This window comes from Nerophis ophidion, linkage group LG23, assembly GCF_033978795.1.
Source record: "Nerophis ophidion isolate RoL-2023_Sa linkage group LG23, RoL_Noph_v1.0, whole genome shotgun sequence".
In the NCBI taxonomy this organism is placed as follows: Eukaryota; Metazoa; Chordata; class Actinopteri; order Syngnathiformes; family Syngnathidae; genus Nerophis; species Nerophis ophidion.
Genome location: NC_084633.1, coordinates 564,045 through 585,000, shown reverse-complemented (window position 1 = coordinate 585,000; position 20,956 = coordinate 564,045). Strand labels below are relative to the sequence as shown.

General features: G+C 41.1%; 1 protein-coding gene across 1 annotated transcript; it reads left to right on the top strand.

The window, feature by feature from the left end:
- Nucleotides 1-2,857: 2,857 nt before the first annotated feature.
- Nucleotides 2,858-20,784, top strand: ndufa6 (NADH:ubiquinone oxidoreductase subunit A6). Its single transcript, XM_061884894.1, has 3 exons — nucleotides 2,858-3,046; nucleotides 18,859-18,974; nucleotides 20,584-20,784. The coding sequence occupies exons 1-3, from the start codon at nucleotides 2,908-2,910 to the stop codon at nucleotides 20,713-20,715; spliced, it is 387 nt and encodes a 128-aa protein (XP_061740878.1). The 5' UTR covers nucleotides 2,858-2,907; the 3' UTR covers nucleotides 20,716-20,784.
- The last annotated feature ends 172 nt before the right edge of the window (nucleotides 20,785-20,956 follow it).

Below are 20,956 nucleotides of genomic sequence, written 5' to 3'. Positions count from 1 at the left end.
GGCGTTGGGGCTCGGCGTGGAGCCGGCGTTGGGGCTCGGCGTGGAGCCGGCGTTGGGGCTCGGCGTGGAGCCGGCGTTGGGGCTCGGCGTGGAGCCGGCGTTGGGGCTCGGCGTGGAGCCGGCGTTGGGGCTAGGCGTGGAGCCGGCGTTGGGGCTGTGCGAAAACCCGCCAGGCACGTAGATGTCTCCGTGGAAGGAGACGCTTGCGAAGAGGACAGCGGTGTGTGCCTGGCTGCACCGCAGTGTATTGTGGGCCCCCCTCCACTAGGCGGCTGCCAGAAACCGTCCACACTTGCGGGAAGACATGCCTGCTCGTCGGCGTCCCCCGGTGCGAAAACCAGGGACGGGCGGGAGGAGGCCAGGAAGAGGGACGAAGACACGTCCCGCGCCGAGTCCCAGCAGGAGGACAAAAGTGACCTCACTGTGGGCTCCACTGGAGCTCTCGGCGATCCAAAAAAGAGAGCGGGAGCTGGCAGAAAGAGCAGCCGGGGAGCAGCCGCTGGAAGCTGCGTAGGAGCAGGGAGAAGCAGCTCAGCAGACGACGGGAAGGATGGCGGCGGCGGACGTGCCGGTCGGAGAGCCGCAGTAGGCGACGGAGCCGCAGGAGCCGCGAGACGTGAAGGAGGAGGTGGGCGCGCCGGTCGGTGAGACGTAGCCGGCAGCGTTGCCGAGAGGAAGGATGGCGGCGGAGGACGCGCCGGTCGGTGAGCCGTAGCCGGTAGCGTTGCCGCGGGAGCCGCGAGGCATGCAGGAAGTGGCGGACGTGCTGGTCGGAGAGCCGTAGTCAGCCGTCGAGCCGAGAGGAAAGATGGCGGCGGGGGACGCGCCGGTCGGAGAGCCGAAGCCGGTGGCGTTGCCGCGGGGAGAGGGTCCGCATCTGTTGGCTGGGACCGCACAAACCTGGCCTTCAAGTCCTCCAGGAATTGTGCGGTCCAGAACGTCGGCTGAGGATTGCCGACAGGGATTCTCGCGAGGACACTTTCTTCTGGCTCGATGATACTGTTGGGATGTCGCATGGCTGCAGTTGTGTGTCCCCGAGTATGCAAGAATCCAGGAGAGTTGCGTGGAGGTAAGATGAATTTAATACACAAAAGAAAATAACAAAAGCAAACATAAAGCAGTCGTGCAGATAAACGTTCTCAACATAATATTATCATCGAGCACTGAGGAGTGCTCGAGTGAAACATAAATAGACACTAGTGTGATTGACAGCAGGTGTGAACCGCTGCCAATCAACGAAAAGAGAAAAATAGTGCTCCGTGAATAAAAACAGGAAATACAACAAAATAAGAGCACTGAACCGGAAGTAAATACAAAAACACAAAAAACTAACAGAAATGAAGTGACACATCGTTACATATATATGTATATATATGTATATATATACATATATATGTATATATATGTATATATATATACATATAGATAGATAGATAGATAGATAGATAGATAGATAGATAGATAGATAGATAGATAGATAGATAGATAGATAGATAGATAGATAGATAGTACTTTATTGATTCCTTCAGGAGAGTTCCTTCAGGAAAATTAAAATTCCAGCAGCAGTGTACAGAGTTGAGATCAGTTTAAAGAAAAAAAGTAAAAAGTAAATAATGGGGGTTTAAAAGGAAACAAAATAGATAAATATTACAAAAAAGAATAAAAACAATGGGAATAACAATATAACAGTAAAATAAGAATATAACAAGACAAAGTAGGCAGTAGTGACCATGTTATGAAAACGTATTGCACTGTTAATGTTTTGCATCCCCTGTCATCCTAATACCCCCCGTCCCCTGTCCCAGAGAGGAGTTGTACAGTCTAATGGCGTGTGGGACAAAGGAGTTCTTGAGTCTATTAGTCCTGCACTTGGAATGAAGCAGTCTAGCACTGATGTATATATATATATGTATAGCACTATGCGTATATATGTATACATATATATATACATATATATATATATATATATATATATATATATATATATATATATATATATGTATATATATATATATATATATATATATATACATATATATATATATATATATATATATATATATATATATATATATATATATATATATATATATATATATATATATATATATATCCATTCATTTTCCACCGCTTATTCCCTTTGGGGTTAGCGGGGGGCGCTGGTGCCTATCTCAGCTACAATTGGTATATACATACGTGTATATATATATATATATATATATATATATATATATATATATATATATATATATACATATACATATATGTAAGCATATATACATATATATATACATATGTATATAGATACATATACGTGTACTTATATGTATATATATATATATACTTGGATATATAGATCGATCAATAGATAGAGATTTATATATATATATTTTTTTTGTTTATTTATTTTTTAATACTTAATACTCTATCTATATTTGCTTTGGTTTTCTTTCCTTGTTTGAAAGTGCCTTGAATGTTGAGTAAATTATAAATGTATGTTTGTGGTGCAATAAATAAATAAATATTTTAAAAAAAAACATTGATACTTCAAAACATAATACTCACATCTCAGACTCACTTCCATTAAATTAAGACTGACGCAACCCACTTTCAACCAGCCAATGAGGTGTCATGTTTGTAGTCACGTGACAATAATATGACAAATATTTATACCCTGAATTTATCAGATTTAATATTTAAACGCAAAAAATGAATTCTCCCCCCCACCCCCACACACACAAAAAAAAACGTTCACGAAAAATAACCTCCAGAAATCCAATCAACTTCGCGCTGAAAATGAGAAAAGGATTAAAGTGCGGGCTCCTATCCGCTAGTTGGCGCCACACCCTGTTTGTCAACGTACGTTGGAAGAAGGGCCACCGGAAACGGAGTAGCAGTCTCACAGTCATGGCGTCGGCAGCTGCCACCCGAACTGCGGCGGGAGCAGCCAAAGTTGTCAGGCCAATTTTTAGCCGGGATTTGGATGAAGCTAAACGCAGGGCCCGGGAGCTGTACCGGGCCTGGTACAGAGAAGTCCCGAACACCGGTAAGTAGACTCGGCTATGTCGTCTCCAAAGGCCGCGGCTGTCAAGGTCGTGTCTGTTTAGCATGTTGACAAGCTAGTCGTTAGCAATACTAAATACATATAATAGTATATAATACTTACAGTAATATGTACACCAGGGGTCACCAGCCTTTTTGAAACCAAGAGCTACTTCTTGGGTACTGACTAATGCGAAGGATTACCAGTTTGATACACACTTAAATAAATTGCCAGAAATAGCCAAATTGGTCCATTTACCTTTAATTCTATGTTATTATTAATAATTAATTATATTTATCTTTGTGGATACACTGATCATCTTAATGATTTCTCACAATAAATATATATTTTTGATGACATGTTTTAAATAAGTAAAAATCCAATCTGCAGCTTGTTAGAATATATAACAAATTGGACCAAGCTATATTTCTAACAGACAAATTATTATTTAATCTAGATTTTCCTGAACAAAAATTTCCAAAAAATTCAAAAGACTTTGAAATAAGATTTAAATTTGATTCTACAGTTTATTTAGATTTGCCAGAATATATATATATTTTTTTAATCATAAGTTTGAAGAAATATTTCACCAATATTCTTCCTCGAAAAAACAGAAGCTAAAATGAAAAATTAAATTAAAATGTATTTATTATTCTTTACAATAATTTTATTTTAGTTTTGTCTCTCTTAGAATTAAAAATGTCAAGCAAAGCAAGACCAGATTGCTAGTAAATAAATACAATTTAAAAAAATAGAGAAAGCTCACTGGTAAGTGCTGCTATTTGAGCTCTTTTTAGAACAGGCCAGCGGGCTACTCATCTGGTCATTACAGGCTACCTGGTGCCTGCGGGTTCCGCGTTGGTGACCCCTGATGTACACACTAACTATACCTCCTAATGCTGATAGATGCAAAAAATTAAATACATATGCTAAATGTATTTCAGTGTTGTGTGAATGTTATTGCAGCAATAATCTACTGTGTATGTTATATGAATACCAAACTGTGAAATCGTTAAATATACAAAACAAATCGCAACCGCAATATTGATATGACATTTGGATATAGGGAACATACAAACCCGTTATTTATTGAATCAAAAATACTGAAATTTCACAACATAGTGAATTTGCAAACAGCTAAACTTTTTTAGAAAGCAAACTATAATGTGCTACCCAAGAATATAACAATTCTCAACAAAAGAGGAGAAACACTGGATGGTCCCCTGCTGGCCCCACTATGGACTGAACCCTCACACTATGTTAGATCCACTATGGACCGGACTCACACTATTATGTTAGATCCACTATTGACTGGACTCTCACACTATTATGTTCGATCCACTATGGACTGTGCTTTCACTATTATGTTGGCTCGTCTATGGACTGGACTTAGGGCTCGGCGATATGGCCTTTTTTTTAATATCTTGATATTTTAGGCCATATCGCAATGTACGATATATATTACGATATTTTGCCTTGTCCTTGAATGAACACTTGATACATATAATCACAACAATATGATGATTATATGTGTCTACATTAAAACATTATTCTTCATACTGCATTGCATCTGCTACTTTTAAACTTTCATGCAGAGAGGGAAATCACAACTAAGTCAATTGTCCAAAAGTGTATTTATTAAACAGTTATTAAGCAGTGGCACAAACATTCATGTCATTTCCAAAACAGAAAAATGCAAGATTGTCAAGGACATTTTAAGTGTCGAATAAAAATGAGCTGCATAATAGGAAATCAAATAGTATTCGTCCTTCACTATGTGGACGTTATTATATTCTCTTTATTCTCTAGCGAGTGACTTTTCAAATGATGCTACATGTTAGCAGTAATGCTACTTTTTATAGCAACGCTTTTGCCCCACACTTGACAAATTATGGTTGTCTGTTCGACATATTCCCACTTGAAGCCAAACCACTGCCAGACGATGGACCCCCTGCTGTTTTTATTGGGAATTAAGTCTTCCTTCATTTGTTACCAGATTCGCACCTTCTTTCTCTCATACTACGACTCGTACGGCTACGTTAGTATTACAACTAACGTTACCCAGTCTGCTGCCTCTGCTGGGCGAGGGCGTATATGTATGTGACGTATGACGTGACAGTGTGTAAGTTTGTGCGCCTGCTTGTCTGTGATAAGGAGAGACAGGAAAGAGTGAGAAGAGTCTGTAGTGTAATGCCCGCAGCTAAAAGCAACTGCGTGAGAACGTATACTTAAATATTACGATATAGTCATTTTCTATATCGCACAGAGACAAACCCACGATATATCGCCCAGCCCTAACTGGACTCTCACAATATTATGTTATATCCACTATGGACTGGACTCTCACACTATTATGTTAGATCCACTATGGACTGAACTCTTACATTATTATGTTAGACCCAGTATGGACTGGACTCTCACACTATTATGTTAGATCCACTATGAACTGGACTTTCACTATTATGTTAGATCCACTATGGACTGGACTCTTACAATTATGTTAGATCCATTATGGCAGGGGTGTCAAACTCAAATACAAAGTGGGCCAAAATTTAAAACTGAACAAAGCCGCGGGTGAAGGTTGAACATATTTACCTTTTAATAGGGACCCAAACAAGTTTTTCATTAAATATTGAACAAGCAGGGCTTATCTAACTCTATAGTGACAGGCAAACTCGAATTTAAATAATAATAATCATAATTAACAAATATCAATGGCATATCAAATAAAATAAAAATGTAATGCCTCTTTTCTATTTGCAGCCTTCTGAGGCAAATATCAAAATAAACTTTTTCCACAGGCTAACAATACATTTGAAAATAAAATAATAATGAATGAATCAAACATTCAAGCCTTGAAGTAGCAAGAGAAAGTGCATGAATAAAACGTTAAATATTGCTGAGTTTGCTACACTGATTTCCTTTAACATTGAATATGGAACAAGCAACGCTTATATAACTTAATAGTGCAAAATCAACTTTCAAAAAACAAACGAAAAAACATCAATGGCATATTAAATAAAATAAAAAATTGACTGCCTCTTTTCTATTTGCAGTTTTCTGAGGTAAATATCAACATTAACTTTTTCCACAGGCTAATACATTAGAAAATAAAATAATGAATAAATCAACCATTCAGGATTTTTTACTGCTCAGTTTGCGACACACTGATCTAATCTGATGTGCCCAAGCCAGATACCTGGCATCTTTTCTTGGATGCTAGTTCATTAATGTCGGGGCTCAGGCTTTGAGCTGAGGCAACTTGAGGTGGGCGGGGTTTGGTGGTAGGGGGGATGTATATTACAGCGTCCCGGAAGAGTTATCCTTATAATCCTGTGTGCCTTTTGTATGAAAATAGACCAGACAAAATCTTAATTATATTTTCCTAATAACAAATATCAACATTTCAACTTTGTACATAATAAGAATAAGAAGTAAATAAACCCTCCTTGCTATTTGCCGCCACTCATGCGTGCTCGATTGCAGCAACCGTGTGGAAACTAAGGTCCGTATATTCAATGTTCCGGGCACCGGATTTGTTACACACATGATTAATCGAAGCAATAGTCTAAAGCTTTTAAAAATGTAATTAATTGCTTGTATACTGTCACATGACTTCTTCCCAGAAGTGAAAATCAGTGGTGGTCAACCAAGCCAAGATGGCTGCTGTGCAGCAAACAGTGCGCCGGGGGCTTAGCAAAAGAATCATACTATCCAATGGAATAGATCCTATACTTTATCAAAAAAAGATATGTGGAGTGATATCAAGGATTATCTGTTAGCGGTGTTCCCAGACATATGGAACTATTTGCTCCAGACGTCATTCTGCATGACAAAACAGATGAAAACTTGTAAAAGCATGGAGGTCTACAACTTCTCTGTGTGTGGCTGGGTCAAGGACATTGGTATTAAGACTCTCCCGGATAAATATGCATCGTTTTTGCTCGGGCAAGGTTGCATTTTGTGATTTGACTTAGCGTCTTGTCCATGTAAACAAACCGCAACGACTAGCACTAGCTGACACCCGTGACTGCATATCCATTTAACAAACTAACAATTACTGAATCATTGCCTTATTTGATTTTTGTCCTGTTGTCATATGTGCTCTGACACATTTGTGTACATAATAAACAAGAGTGGAGAAATACCTTTCCTGACAAGCTATCATTGACCCTGGCTTTCTGGTTTATATTTGTTAGAAAAACAAACAATATGAAGATAATACCTTACAGGAAATACCAAACGCGTGAAATATCTAAAAAAATATCAAACAAAACTTTAGCAAAGTGGTCACTTCAAACTTCTGCATTCTTCGACTTTGCCTCCAATGTTCAAAAGCCACTTTTGTATAGGTCTTTCATAAAAACCTGCACTCTTTTGCCCTTCTTGATTACCTCTAAAGGAACTCTGAAGAAACATTTATACTTTTCGTGATTTGAAGAGTTTATACAGCTGAAAACGACACAGGCATAGGACATTTTTCTTTGAGAAAGGCTAAATGCCGCTTAGAGTACCCTTTGAGGACAGACGCTGGCTTGACCATCGCGCATGTTTAATGAGCCGAAAGTGACGTCATGTAACTCCAAGCAATAGATTTAATCATAGTTTTAACTGCTTACAGGAGATGGTGCTTCCTAACACACCTTAAACATAAATGCCTGCCAGGGAGGAATCCAAGGAATTGGTGTTGCCTCCTTAGTGAAAACACATAAAGGCAACTTGATCTACTGTAGCAAATAAACGTTTACACACAAACATCCATACAAAATTATACTCTGCACACTGCAAAGCATGATGGGTAACCCATAGACTGAGTAATTACACTTCTCAAAGTAACACATGAAGAAACTTTTTCTAGTCTAATTGGACTTTTAAGGTGAGATGAAATCGCACTTATCCAGCAGCCCCTCCCACCTCTGCAAGAATGCCAAATCTTTTTTGACTGTAAACAAACAAACACGTGACGTTATAGAAGTTAGTTTGCATTGATAAAAAAATGTTTTGCTTTTTGAGGGTTTTTTTGTAGGGGGTGTTAAAAAAAAAAACGATTCACATCAAAATCGCCAGTTTTATTCAATCCAATTCTAAATCAATTCAAAATTTTCAAGGATCAATTAAGAAATAAATGTTTTGTTTCGCAATTATTTTTCTACAATAAATTTTTGGATCGCAACATCAAACAACCGTGTTATTATAATTATTATTTTATTGTCTTTGTCTGGAAGTGTGTATTCTGCCGCAGTTTTAAGATGTTAGGTTTCCTATGCTCTAATTTTGGCGATTTAGTCTGGGACGTCATTTCCTGTTTGTCATTTTCAGCATAGGTATCTTATAAGTAGACGCAGCATTGGCTTCCGTCACGTAAGAAATTCGTCCGCCTTCTTGACGTGGTGATGAGGAGCCGGCATGCCACCTAAACTGACAGTTGACTGGTAGAGAACAAAGATGCCGGGCTGGTGTTCAGCGTTTTCCTCCTTAAATGAGCGGACTGTTGTAAATAGGAATCGGGGGATTACTTTTCACAAGTAAGATTACATTAACGTACTATTGATTGTATTTTGTGAAAAGAATATTACCACAGAATTGAGAAGGAGCAAAGTTCTTCAATAGTACTGAAATCGTAGCCAGTAGCAAACAAGAGTATGACAATAATAAAATTGCTTGTCAATGAAATTAATTAAATTTAAAAATGTCATACTTGAATAACATAACATGAAAAACTAAATTCACCAGCCACCACTGATTATGATGCATTCTCAATTTAGGCAAAGTATAAGACAATACTTTCTTAACAGTATAATTGTAATCAGGAATAAGTCTTCAAGTAACAATATTCAAATACTTACACTGTTGGGTAAGACAGAATTTGGTTTTATCCTGAATCCAGTGAAACAGATTGGTGGTTTTAGCTGATATAAAGACCTTCAGGCGTTTATATATGTTTATGTTTAAGTATTTGGCAGATGCTTTTATCCAAAGCGACATATATAAAAAATACATATAAAACAATCGCTGTAAACATCATTGAAGGAAAGAATGTAATACAAAATATCAATACAAAGTGTCAAGACAGAACAAACTCTCTGCTGCTGCAGCAACAGAGATACAGTCTATAGGTCCCTAAGATATATAGATATCTAATGTATTCATACATTGTTTATGTAGGATAAGCTAATCATATTGTTTCTTGAATTTAAAAATAGCTGACTGTTTTTTTCCCCCTTCTCTGGGATTATATTCCCAGTTTTTATCTCGGAAGTCAAGTCATTCATAGCATATAAGAATATTCTATTACTGTTAAGCAAACTATGAATAATAAAAAACGACAAAACGTGTCCTTTATCGTAGCTACACGTATGACAAAAATTTGTGTGTAAATCAGTGGTAATATGTGAGGTAAGATTAATTAAATGCGCTGACAGTTCATTGCTCCTGCCAAATGAATTGCACTGAGTGGAGCGGATCACCACTCTAAGATGGCGGCCCTGCGTCTCGTCAGCGCCAGTAGGCAGTAGCGCTCCATGCTGCGTACCATTATAAGTTGTCTATGGTTTTTGGTGTAACATTGGCTCGTGAGTGGTGGTGTAAACCGCATCGTGTAAGTATACGGTGAATATAGCACTGTTTTTAATGCAAAAATGCGTACAATGTGTTAAATGTAGAATAGAATAGAACAGAGTTTTATTGTCATTATTGCAATGAACAGGTTCAAAGAACAACGAAATTGAAGCAGATCCTCCTAAGGTGCATATACAATATGGTAATATAAATAGTAAAAAAAAGATAGAGATGAGATGTATCTATGTATATGTATATATATCCACATAGATGCATATATGCATGAATACATATACACACATACATATAACATTATTGCACATTGTAGTCCGAAAAAATAGAAAAAAAAATTAAACATTACACATGAGGACATGATGGACATATTGTGATCACTCAGTGCCTGTTTAATGCTACTATGGCTCTTGGGTAAAAGCTATTTTTTAGTCTATTGGTGCTCGCTTTTAGCACCCTATAGCGTCTGCCTGAGGGCAGTAGTTCCAGGTGGCTGTGGGGGTTAAATGTAGCCTTAACCGTGTGTTTGTTTACAACAATGTTTCTGCACTTTCTGCATGGCTATATAATTCGCCAGCTCAACTTTCGCCCTTTAATGGCGACATATCCAATCCACTTTATTTATATAGCACATTTAAACAACAATAACGTTTCCAAAGTGCTGCACAGCTATGTTAAAAACAATATTAAAAAAACAATATTATGCTCCACCAATGATTGAATGAAAACAGAAAATAAATAAATATAAAACCAATATATAAAAAAAACAATTTAAAAACAAATATGATTAAAAACAACTTTAAAGGGTAAAATCAATTAAAACAGTAAAATAGAAATCAAAGTGTATAAAAAACACAGAGGACAGAGGACCACACAACTCACTTAGTGTTAAAAGCCAAAGAATAAAAGTGGGTCTTAAGACGAGGTTTAAAACACTCCACTGTGGAAGCAGTTTGAACATGGAGGGGCAGAGTGTTCCAGAGCTTAGGGCCGACCACAGAGAAGGCCCTGTCTCCCCTGGTCTTAAGTCTGGTATTGGGCACCACGAGCTGGAACTGGCTCTCAGACCTCAGAGCGCGCGCAGGATGAGGTCCTAGATATATTGAGGTGCCAGTCCATGTAAAGATTTAAAAACAAACAGCAATGTTTTAAAATCAATTCTAAAATGAACAGTGAGCCAGTGCAAACTCTGAAGGATTGGGGTTATATGCTGGCGTTTCCTGGCCCCTGTTAAAAGTCGTGCTGCCGCGTTCTGGACTAACTGCAACCGTGAGCGAGCATTTTGGCTAATGCCAGCATAAAGTGCATTGCAGTAGTCCAGGCAACTTGAATTAAAAGCATGCACGACTTGTTCAAAAAGGTTAAAAGATAAAAACGGCTTAACCTTTACTAAAAGACGAAGGTGATAAAAACACGATTTTAAAACGCCATTGACTTGTTTGTCTAGTTTAAAATCGCTTTCTATAGTGACGCCAAGGCTGGTGACTTTGGGACGCACATAATTTTGCAATGGTCTCAAGTCAGTGAGGGCCGGACCAAAAACTAAAATTTCCGTTTTTCCCTCATTCATTATTACAAAATTCTGGGCTAACCAAGCCTTGACGTCGCATAGACAGTTAAGAAGGGGTGTCAGGGGGCCGTGGCCTTTTGAAATCGGCATATACATTTGGCAGTCATCTGCATAAAAGTGATAAAACACTCCATGTTTCTTAAAAATATCTCCAAGAGGGAGGAGATAAAGAGCGAACAGGATGGGGCCTAAAATAGATCCCTGGGGGACACCACAGAAAAGCGGGGCAGAAGAAGAGGTAGCGTCCCCCAGCCTGACAGAGAAGGACCTCTCAGACAGGTAAGATCTGAACCACTCTAACGCAGTCCCCCTGACACCCACACAGTCTCTCAGGCAGTCTAAAAGAATTGTGTGGTCGACTGTGTCAAAGACAGCTGTAAGATCTAAAAGCACTAAAATGGCAGAGCTGCCAGAATCAGACATTAAAAGCAAGTCATTAAAAACCTTTAAAAGTGCAGATTCAGTACTGTGCAAAGCTTTGTATCCAGACTGAAATGGATATAAAGTGCTATTTCCATCTAAAAAAGGCTGCAGTTGTGCCAGAACACATTTCTCCAAAATCTTTGACACAAAAGGTAATTGTGGTATGGGCCGATAATTTGACAAACTTGTCGGATCAAGACCTGTTTTTTTAATCAAAGGCTCAACAGCTCCTTTACAAAAGGAGGGGACACAGTCAGAAATCAAGCTGCTGACATACTTCCTGTTACACAGTAGTTACCCTATCCTACCACTAGAGGGTGACATAGACCATGTTTAAAGCACTGTCTAAATCAGTGTTTCTCAAAGTGTGGGGCGCGCTTACTGCATACCAAGGTATGCAGTAAAAATTTGAGAGTGATGTAAGCTTGGACCTTAATAGCTCTTAATCTTCTTCCCTTTATGCGATTTCAAATTACCGGTATTGAAATCAGCCTCCTCCATTTTGAAAATGATGACAGGGGAAGTGTCACTCGTGACGTCACAAGTTTGACCAGGCCGTAACACTAAGCATGCGCTAATTATTTTGGGAAGCGAGTTTGACCCGGCAATAATTCAAGGCAGGCGCATACTATGTGCCCTGCGGCAATTCCAGGAAATACGGCATGCATTTGCAAATCCTCGCACAGTGACTCGCCATTCACAAAGTGGACGTATGCGACGAACAGGCAGTCTTTATTGCTGTCAGTAGCTTCGTCCACTTGTAAAGCAAAACGACTTTCTTTTAATTTGTCTACGAGTTGTTCCTCAAGATTACTTGCAATGTTGCATATACGTCTCCCAACTGTGTCGTTTGACAGTGGGACAGCTTTTAATTTTGCTGCGCTTGTCTCGTCAAACATGACTGACACCATGTCTATTGCAGCAGGGAGAAGGAGCTGCTCAGCAATTGTGTGTTTTTTTTGCATTGTGCAATTCTGTATGCAACTCTTCATGAAGCCATTTGAGCGTTACTGTTTACTGATGCAGCTTTTACCATGCGCTCCTGTTGACGGTACTCTGCCAGTTTTCTTTTAAAGAAATCAAGTGGCTTATTGATGTGATTGGGGTGTGTGGTCTCCTGCTGTCTGCTGCTAGCGGTTTTAGACACAGAACACACAGGAGTCTCTCCTCTGCCCCACCACCCCTGCCATGAATCCAAAAGCAAGATACTCTTCATCATATTTTCTTTTCAGTTTGCTTTTTGGTTGATTAGGCCCGTCAAATTTTTGTTTCTCTGCAGGCGCTGGCTCGACGATCGACTTTTGAGGTGCGAGTCACAAATTTATCCATTTTGTGTAATTGTGGTCCACAGATTAGCCTGATACCCACCCGCGCGAAAGTTTGTTCCGCTGAGCCCCGCCCCCATTAGTTACTGTCTGTCAAACTTTCGCTCCTACCTAGAAATTTAAAGCCTACAGGAAAAATAAGTAATTTACATTTATTTATATAGCGGATTTCACAGACAGAATCACAACGTGATTTACAGTGTGTATAGAAAATGAAAGCATAGTAAAAAAAAAAAAAATCTAAGAATATAATTTTTTTTAAAAGAATAATTAAAGTGACATTTCCTCCCGTTCCTCGCGCCCCACCTGTCATGTCTCTATTCCCCACCAGTGGGGCGCGCCCCACACTTTGAGAAACGCTCTTCTAGTTCCTTCTTTTTGATTGATTAACATTCAAAGGTTTTTGAAAATATATTTTTAAAAGGACGTTTTTTAGGCCAACGCTGCGCTAAGTCATACGTCAGCAGCCAAGAGGAGCTTTTGTGACCTGTTTTGTGAAGGTTTTATTATGATTTGCATACCGAAATAATTACGTTGAATCGAGATTTGATTCTGAATTGATTTGTCACCACAATAATTGAAATTAATTTGTGAGGTTCCTACAGATTCCCACCACTATTATTTGGCTCCCTTTTGTGTTGTGGCCAAATATGCAAATTAGATGACTCCTCCCTCCACCTTCACAAATACCTTGCTATCCTGTGTCAAAAAAACATAACGTATTTTTCGGAGTATAAGTTGCTACGGAGTATAAGTCTCACCTGCCGAAAATGCATAATAAAGAAGGGAAAAAACATATATAAGTTGCACTGGGGTATAAGTCGCATTTTTGGGGGAAATTTATTTGATGAAACCCAACACCAAGAATAGACATTTGAAAGGCAATTTAAAATAAATAAAGAATAGTGAACAACAGGCTGAATAAGTGTATGTTATATAATGCATAAATAACCAATGGAAAATGTGCCTGGTATGTTAACGTAACGTAATATGGTAAGAGTCATTCAAATAACTTTTTTTTTTAATTACAGCAAGGTGGTCTTGCTGCCGGGCCTTAGGCCTGTCGCACCTCCACCGGTGCCTGTGGTGGACTGTGCATGGCAGGGGCGTCCTCTTCTCTGAGCCAGGCTTAAGCCTGACCGCATACCAGAAAAGGTTTTGCTGCAGGGTCTTCAGCTGGGGACCACCTCTCATTGATGTTTCGCCCCTTAGCCCAGAACATCTCCCGGTGGCGGGGCAGTGAACAGGGACGTCTCCCTGACACCCCCTGCACAAAATCTACTTAGATGTTGCTCCCCAAGCCTTGTCACGTCGTTTCAGCCAGAGCCAGTGGCTAGCTTTCTCTGCTGCTTCTGAAAGCTCCTTAGTAGATCTGCTCAGGGTGGCTCCACGCAGTCCCAAGTCCCTGAGCAGGCGTGGTGTTGTCCTGCCCACAAATACCTTGCTATCCTGTGTCAAAAAAACATAACGTATTTTTCGGAGTATAAGTTGCTACGGAGTATAAGTCTCACCTGCCGAAAATGCATAATAAAGAAGGAAAAAAACATATATAAGTTGCACTGGGGTATAAGTCGCATTTTTGGGGGAAATTTATTTGATGAAACCCAACACCAAGAATAGACATTTGAAAGGCAATTTAAAATAAATAAAGAATAGTGAACAACAGGCTGAATAAGTGTATGTTATATAATGCATAAATAACCAATGGAGAATGTGCCTGGTATGTTAACGTAACATAATATGGTAAGAGTCATTCAAATAACTTTTTTTTTTAATTACAGCAAGGTGGTCTTGCTGCCGGGCCTTAGGCCTGTCGCACCTCCACCGGTGCCTGTGGTGGACTGTGCATGGCAGGGGCGTCCTCTTCTCTGACCGCATACCAGAAAAGGTTTTGCTGCAGGGTCTTCAGCTGGGGACCACCTCTCATTGATGTTTCGCCCCTTAGCCCAGAACATCTCCCAGTGGCGGGGCAGTGAACAGGGACGTCTCCCTGACACCCCCTGCAGCAAAATATACTTAGATGTTGCTCCCCAAGCCTTGTCACGTCATTTCAGCCAGAGCCAGTGGCTAGCTTTCTCTGCTGCTTGTGAAAGCTCCTTAGTGGATCTGCTCAGGGTGGCTCCACGCAGTCCCAAGTCCCTGAGCAGGCGTGGTGTTGTCCTGCCCACAAAGCCTCTGGCTTCCACCTCCACCGGATACAGCCTCACACTCCATCCACTTTCTCTACACTCTGTGACCAGGTGTGCGTATTTTGCCTTCTTTCTCTCGTAAGCAGCTTCCAGTCCCTCCTCCCATGGCGCTGTCAGCTCAATCAGTACTACTGACTTCACAGCTTCAGACCACAGCACCACATCTGGTCTTAAGGTGGTGCTGCATATCTCCTGTGGGAACTGTAGCTGCCTACCAAGGTCCACTTCCATCTTCCACGCTGCCCCTGGTGTTAACAATTTGGCGGGTGGTCTCTTGCTGGAATGTGTCACAGGTTCCCCCTGCCTTTGGAAGTGGATCCTGCATTGGCGTTCTGCTGGACTCTGGTTGTTTGCCTCCTGACGACTTTTCTCCAGCACCTCTGCCAGCTTGTTGAGTACTTGGTCGTGCCGCCATCTGAGCCGACCCTGTGTCAGAGCCACTTTGCAGCCTGACAGAACATGCTGAAGTGAGGCATTGATGGTCCCGCAGAGGTTGCAGGATTGTTCTGTGCCAAGCCATTGGTGGAGGTTTTTAGGGCTCGGGAGAGTGTCGTATGTTGCCCTGATGAGGAAGCTGAGTCGAGCCTGTGGTAGTTTCCAGAAATCTGCCCAGCTGATTGCTTGGCTCGAGACACCCTCCCAAGTTGTCCACCTCCCCTGCTGCGCTTGTGCCACAGACCTTACTCTAAGCTCCTCCTGCTCAATCCTGGTGACCTCAGCAACAACAAGGTCCTTCCTCTCCTTCCTGCCTGCCTTGGACCATAGGATTGGTGGATCATTCCATCCAAGGCCTGCCCGGCCTGTTTGGACCATGCCCACGACTTCTTCAATCAATCAATCAATGTTTACTTATAGAGCCCTAAATCACTAGTGTCTCAAAGGGCTGCACAAACCACCACGACATCCTCGGTAGGCCCACATAAGGGCAAGGAAAACTCACACCCAGTGGGACATTGGTGACAATAATGACCCAGTGGGACGTCAGTGACAATGATGACTATGAGAACCTTAGAGAGGAGGAAAGCAATGGATGTCGAGCGGGTCTAACATGATACTGTGAAAGTTCAATCCACAATGGATACAACACAGTCGTGAGAGTCCAGTCCAAAGAGGATCCAAGACACAGCAGCGAGAGTCCCGTTCACAGCGGAGCCAGCAGGAAACCATCCCAAGCGTAGGCGGACCAGCAGCGCAGAGATGTCCCCAGCCGATACACAGGCGAGCAGTACATGGCCACCGGATCGGACCGGACCCCCTCCACACGGGAGAGTGGGACATAGAAGAAAAAGAAAAGAAACGGATGTTGCAGTCTCCCTATCGCCTTCTGGACCTCCTCCTTGGCCCTCCACTTCCTTCCAGTCTCGACTCTGGCATTTGCATCCGCCACTGCTCTGTCGGAGGAGTCCCTTAACTCCATCACCAGCCTTGCCTTCTCCTGCCTGTAGCCCAGGGTGATAGATTTCAGGGGTAGCTGGAGTGTATTCCATCCATACAGGCCAGCAGCTGAGAAGCACCGTGGCAGGCCAAGCCATTTTCGGATGAAAGAGTTGGCTTTGGATTCCATCTGACCTATGGCAGATGACGTGACTTCACACAGCTTCATAGGCCACATCATCCTTGGGTACAGGGTGAAGTGATAACACCACACCTTGTATTTCCCAGGTAGCTGGCTTGCATCGATCTTAGACAGGCCCTCTGAAAGCTGCTGGAGAATGATTTTTCCCATGTCCTTGTCTGAGAGACCAGGTGTATAGAGTCTTCCCAGGCTTCGGAGGGGCTGATCCACAATGCGTGGGATGTCTTCTCCGCTGATGGTGAATGTGACTCGGTCGTTTCTCTCCCCCTTTCGCATTGAGAGGCTCCTTGACTTATGAGGCTTGAACTTCATCCTGGCCCAGGTGATCAGCTCATCCATCCTCTTAAATAGCCTGGATGTGCATGGAGCGGTTCGTAGCAGGCAGGTGATGTCGTCCATATAGCTCCTTAGGGGCGGTAGCCTCTGGCCTGCAGGCAGCCGGACACCCCCCACCACCTGCCTTGCCCCGATCAGGATGACCTCAAAAGCTGCCACGAAGAGGATGGGTGAAATGGAGCATCCCATTGCGATCCCTCCCTCCAGTTGTTGCCATCCAGTGATCACCTTCTTCAGTGCAAAGCACATGTGCATGTCCTGGAAGTAGATCTTGATCGTGGTCCTGATGTTATCTGGGATGTAGAAGAATTCCATGGCATAGTCTATGAGCAGGTGTGGCACTGACCCATAGGCATTGGCTAGATCTAACCATATGACGTGCAGATCTTTCTTCTCCCTCTTGGTGGTCTGGATCTGTTCCCAAATGATTGACGCATGCTCTACGCAACCAGGAAAACCTGGAATCCCGGCTTTCTGGCAGCTGGTGTCAATGTAGTTGTTCTCCGTGAGGTAGGTAGTCATTCTTCTCGCCTTCACAGAAAAGAAGACTTTTCCCTCCATGTTCAGTAGGGCTATGTTCCTAAACTGCTCGATGGTCTATACCAGGGGGTGGGCATTACGTCGATCGCGATCGACTGGTCGATCTCGGAGGGTGTGTCAGTCGATCTCAAGCCAGGCATTAAAAAATATACATAAAAATGAGCAATCATCAATCATACCAAGACTTCACTTTCGTCAGTTTGACATTCTCGGCACCCGAGGATCTTATGAGATGACGCTGGCTGCTGCGAGCTCATATTTAAGAAAAAAATCACTAACAGGGCGGACGCAGAGAAACACATATTTCTAGAGACTCCGTACCTACTGTCAAAACTCTAAAGACCGACTGCACAGTTCCTGTCTTCACCATAAAAGACCTGTTTCACCCTGCCTGTGCTAACAAAATAAGAGTCTCAGAAAGCTAGCGTGCACGAGCTAGCAAGCTACGGAGTTTGATGCCAATGTATTTCTCCCCCGCCCTCAGCGACCGCTTTCTCACTTGCTTGCCCACCCGCACACTCACTGACGTCACTCACCTGCTGCCAGACATTAAAGGGCCACACACATATGCTACTCTCATAACAAAGTGTTTAAAAACGAGTATGCAAGTTGGACAAATGAGATGCCAAATCCAACCACTTTCATGTGGTATTGGACAGAAAGGAGGACTTTTTTTTCCCTCCATTTGAAAATGCGGACGTTATCAGCACCACTGTCTAATTCCAATCAATGCAAGTCATCAGAATCAAATAGACCAACTTATATTCTTGTCTTCATGAAAGAGAGGAATCTATGTGTGTTAAACATGCTTGTATTATCATTAAACACCATTAACTTGTTAACAAAAATGTCTCTTTCATAAATAAATAAATATAAATTATAAATAGGAATGAGGTAGATCTCCTCGACTTGGTCAATTGAAAAGTAGCTCACCTGCAGAAAAAGTGTGAGCGCCCCTGGTCTATACCATATAGAACATGCTTTACGTTTACCAAACAATCTGTCACTCGTAATCGCTAAATCCGATGAAATCTTATACGTCTAGTGTCTTACATGAATGAGCTAAAGAATATTTAATATTTTACGGTAATGCGTTAATAACTTATAGTCTGAAAAATACGGTACATATTTCACAATTTAACTTACGTTTAACTTTAAAGAATCACCCCTTTGAAATTGCTGGACAGTACTTAACACATACGTCACAATAATCTCTTTCAACTTGTTGAGGCGTGGTTGAAAACGGGTTTTTTTTAGCACCGTTTGTCATTTGTGTATCTCCACAGTGGTCTTATTCCAGCTGGATATCACGGCACAGCAGGGGCGAGACAAAGTGAGGGAGATGTTCGACAAGAACCGGCATGTCTCTGACCCTCGTCTCATCGACATGTTGGTCATCAAGGTAATGCTTATGAGTTTATTTCTTCCCCTGTGAGCATGTCCACTTGATGCTAGGCCTGGGCCAATTACACATTTTGCAGGACGAGATATTCTCCATACATTATTGTAGATGAACGCTATTAATGTCATAATTGTTTTGAGACCAAATTAAGCGGTTATTAATACAGTTTATCATTACACACCAACCTTAAAGAGGTAAACAAACAAAAAAAAGAATTCTTAATCTCTACGTTGGCAAAAATTGCACTGTAAGAATTATTACTGTATTTTCCGGACTGTAGAGTGCACCAATACTAAGCCACACCCACTAAATTTTAGAAGAAGAAAATATTTCTGCACCGGACTATAAGCTGCAAATATATACGTTATAAAAAGAGTTATTTACAGGGAAACATTTTGTAAATATTTATTTACATACCTTAATTATTTCCAAACGGTGTCTGTAAAATGGATGATCAAACAAAACAGAAGTCCTCGTCATGGACCCACTTGCTGCGAAAGCTAGCTTTACAATCAGCTAAACAGACTCAATAACTCCACGGTGACGTTTGGTAAATTTACGAAACTGAAAAAATACAAAGAGTGCCATTTTAAGTTAATAATACTAAGACACACAGTCTTAAGCGCATTAGCTAATGCTAACGACGCTAGCTTGATTTCATTACAATAGCACACATACATTTTAAATATGAAAACACTCCTACAGACATTATAGTAAGTATGAATAGTTTGTTACATTGTAAAACTTACAAATGTTGCTTGGAATGAGAAATCAAGAATCCATACAAGTAGAAATGCTATCGACGACTAGAAGACTGGACGGCACTTCTACTTCTGGTTGAAAGCATGAGTCTGGACAGAAGGAAGCTGCTGCACCTGCAGTGAGCAAACACGGCCAAAAGATGGCGCCATAGTACAAACACATATTTAGTGTTTGCTTATTTTTTTAACTTTTTGCATCATAGCCATCAGTGAAGAAAAATCCATAAATTAGCTGTGCCGTTTTATAAGCCGCTGGGTTCAAAACACAGGAAAAAAGTAGTGGCCTATAGTCCAGAATTTACAGTAAACCTTTTGAAGTGCAGTTTTTTTCCCTGTTCTGAAAACTGGTTTGTTTTGTTGTCCTATTCTTTTGTTACCGTCACTTTTCAAAAAATTCCGACATACTGCCTCACTCGTTCTTGTTGATGGTATCTTTATCCTGAAATATTGGACATTTTGGCTTTGTTAGTACCTTTTTTCATCCTAGCTTTCATTACTTTGTGGAGCAAAAGCAAGTCACAACTTCCGCATGTGTGCGTGTTGGTCAGATAGCGCCCGCCTTCAGCCACAGAGACAATGATTCCAGATGACTGACAGAGGGTTGACCCCAGTCATTTGAATATACTATTGAATGCACAGAGTGAACCCGCTTGCACAGTGTTTGAACGTGAGAGAGGGGAAAAGAAACACACAGACATGACAATTTATCAATGAGATTTTTCATTTTCGTTTAGTTCAATGTTTAATAGACTATAGGCCCAGGTCTACATGACACACATTTTAGCGATCGTTGACTTCTTAGAGGGCATATTTAGATGTATTTTGTCTGCATTTGGTGTCCCCTGCAGGGGAAAATGGAGCTCCAGGAGACCATCCACGTATGGAAACAGAAGACCCACATAATGCGCTATTTCCACGAGTCTGAGGAACCGCGTGCTGTTGATTTCCTGTCTAAATTCTACCGAGGACATGAACCCTGAACCCCCTCCCTGCATACCTTAGACCCTGAGATGCTCCCTTTGATTGTAAATACACATGTAACATGCGCACACTGATGTTTGTGTCTCTCATTAACATTTTAAATGGGTCTTTCACAGAATTTGCCATATTTTGATTGTTTTAAGCAAGATAACCATTAGCATGATAACAGTTAGCATATGTAAGGTACACAAGTTATAGGACTCTAAAGTGTATGACTGAAAATTTGGCTTTAAAAGTTCT

Coding starts and splice junctions, on each gene's coding strand:
- ndufa6 (XM_061884894.1), top strand. CDS start 2,908: ATGGCGTCGGCAGCTGCCACCCGAACTGCGGCGGGAGCAGCCAAAGTT. Junction 3,047..18,858: donor CAGAGAAGTCCCGAACACCG/GTAAGTAGACTC, acceptor GTATCTCCACAG/TGGTCTTATTCCAGCTGGAT. Junction 18,975..20,583: donor TCGACATGTTGGTCATCAAG/GTAATGCTTATG, acceptor TGTCCCCTGCAG/GGGAAAATGGAGCTCCAGGA.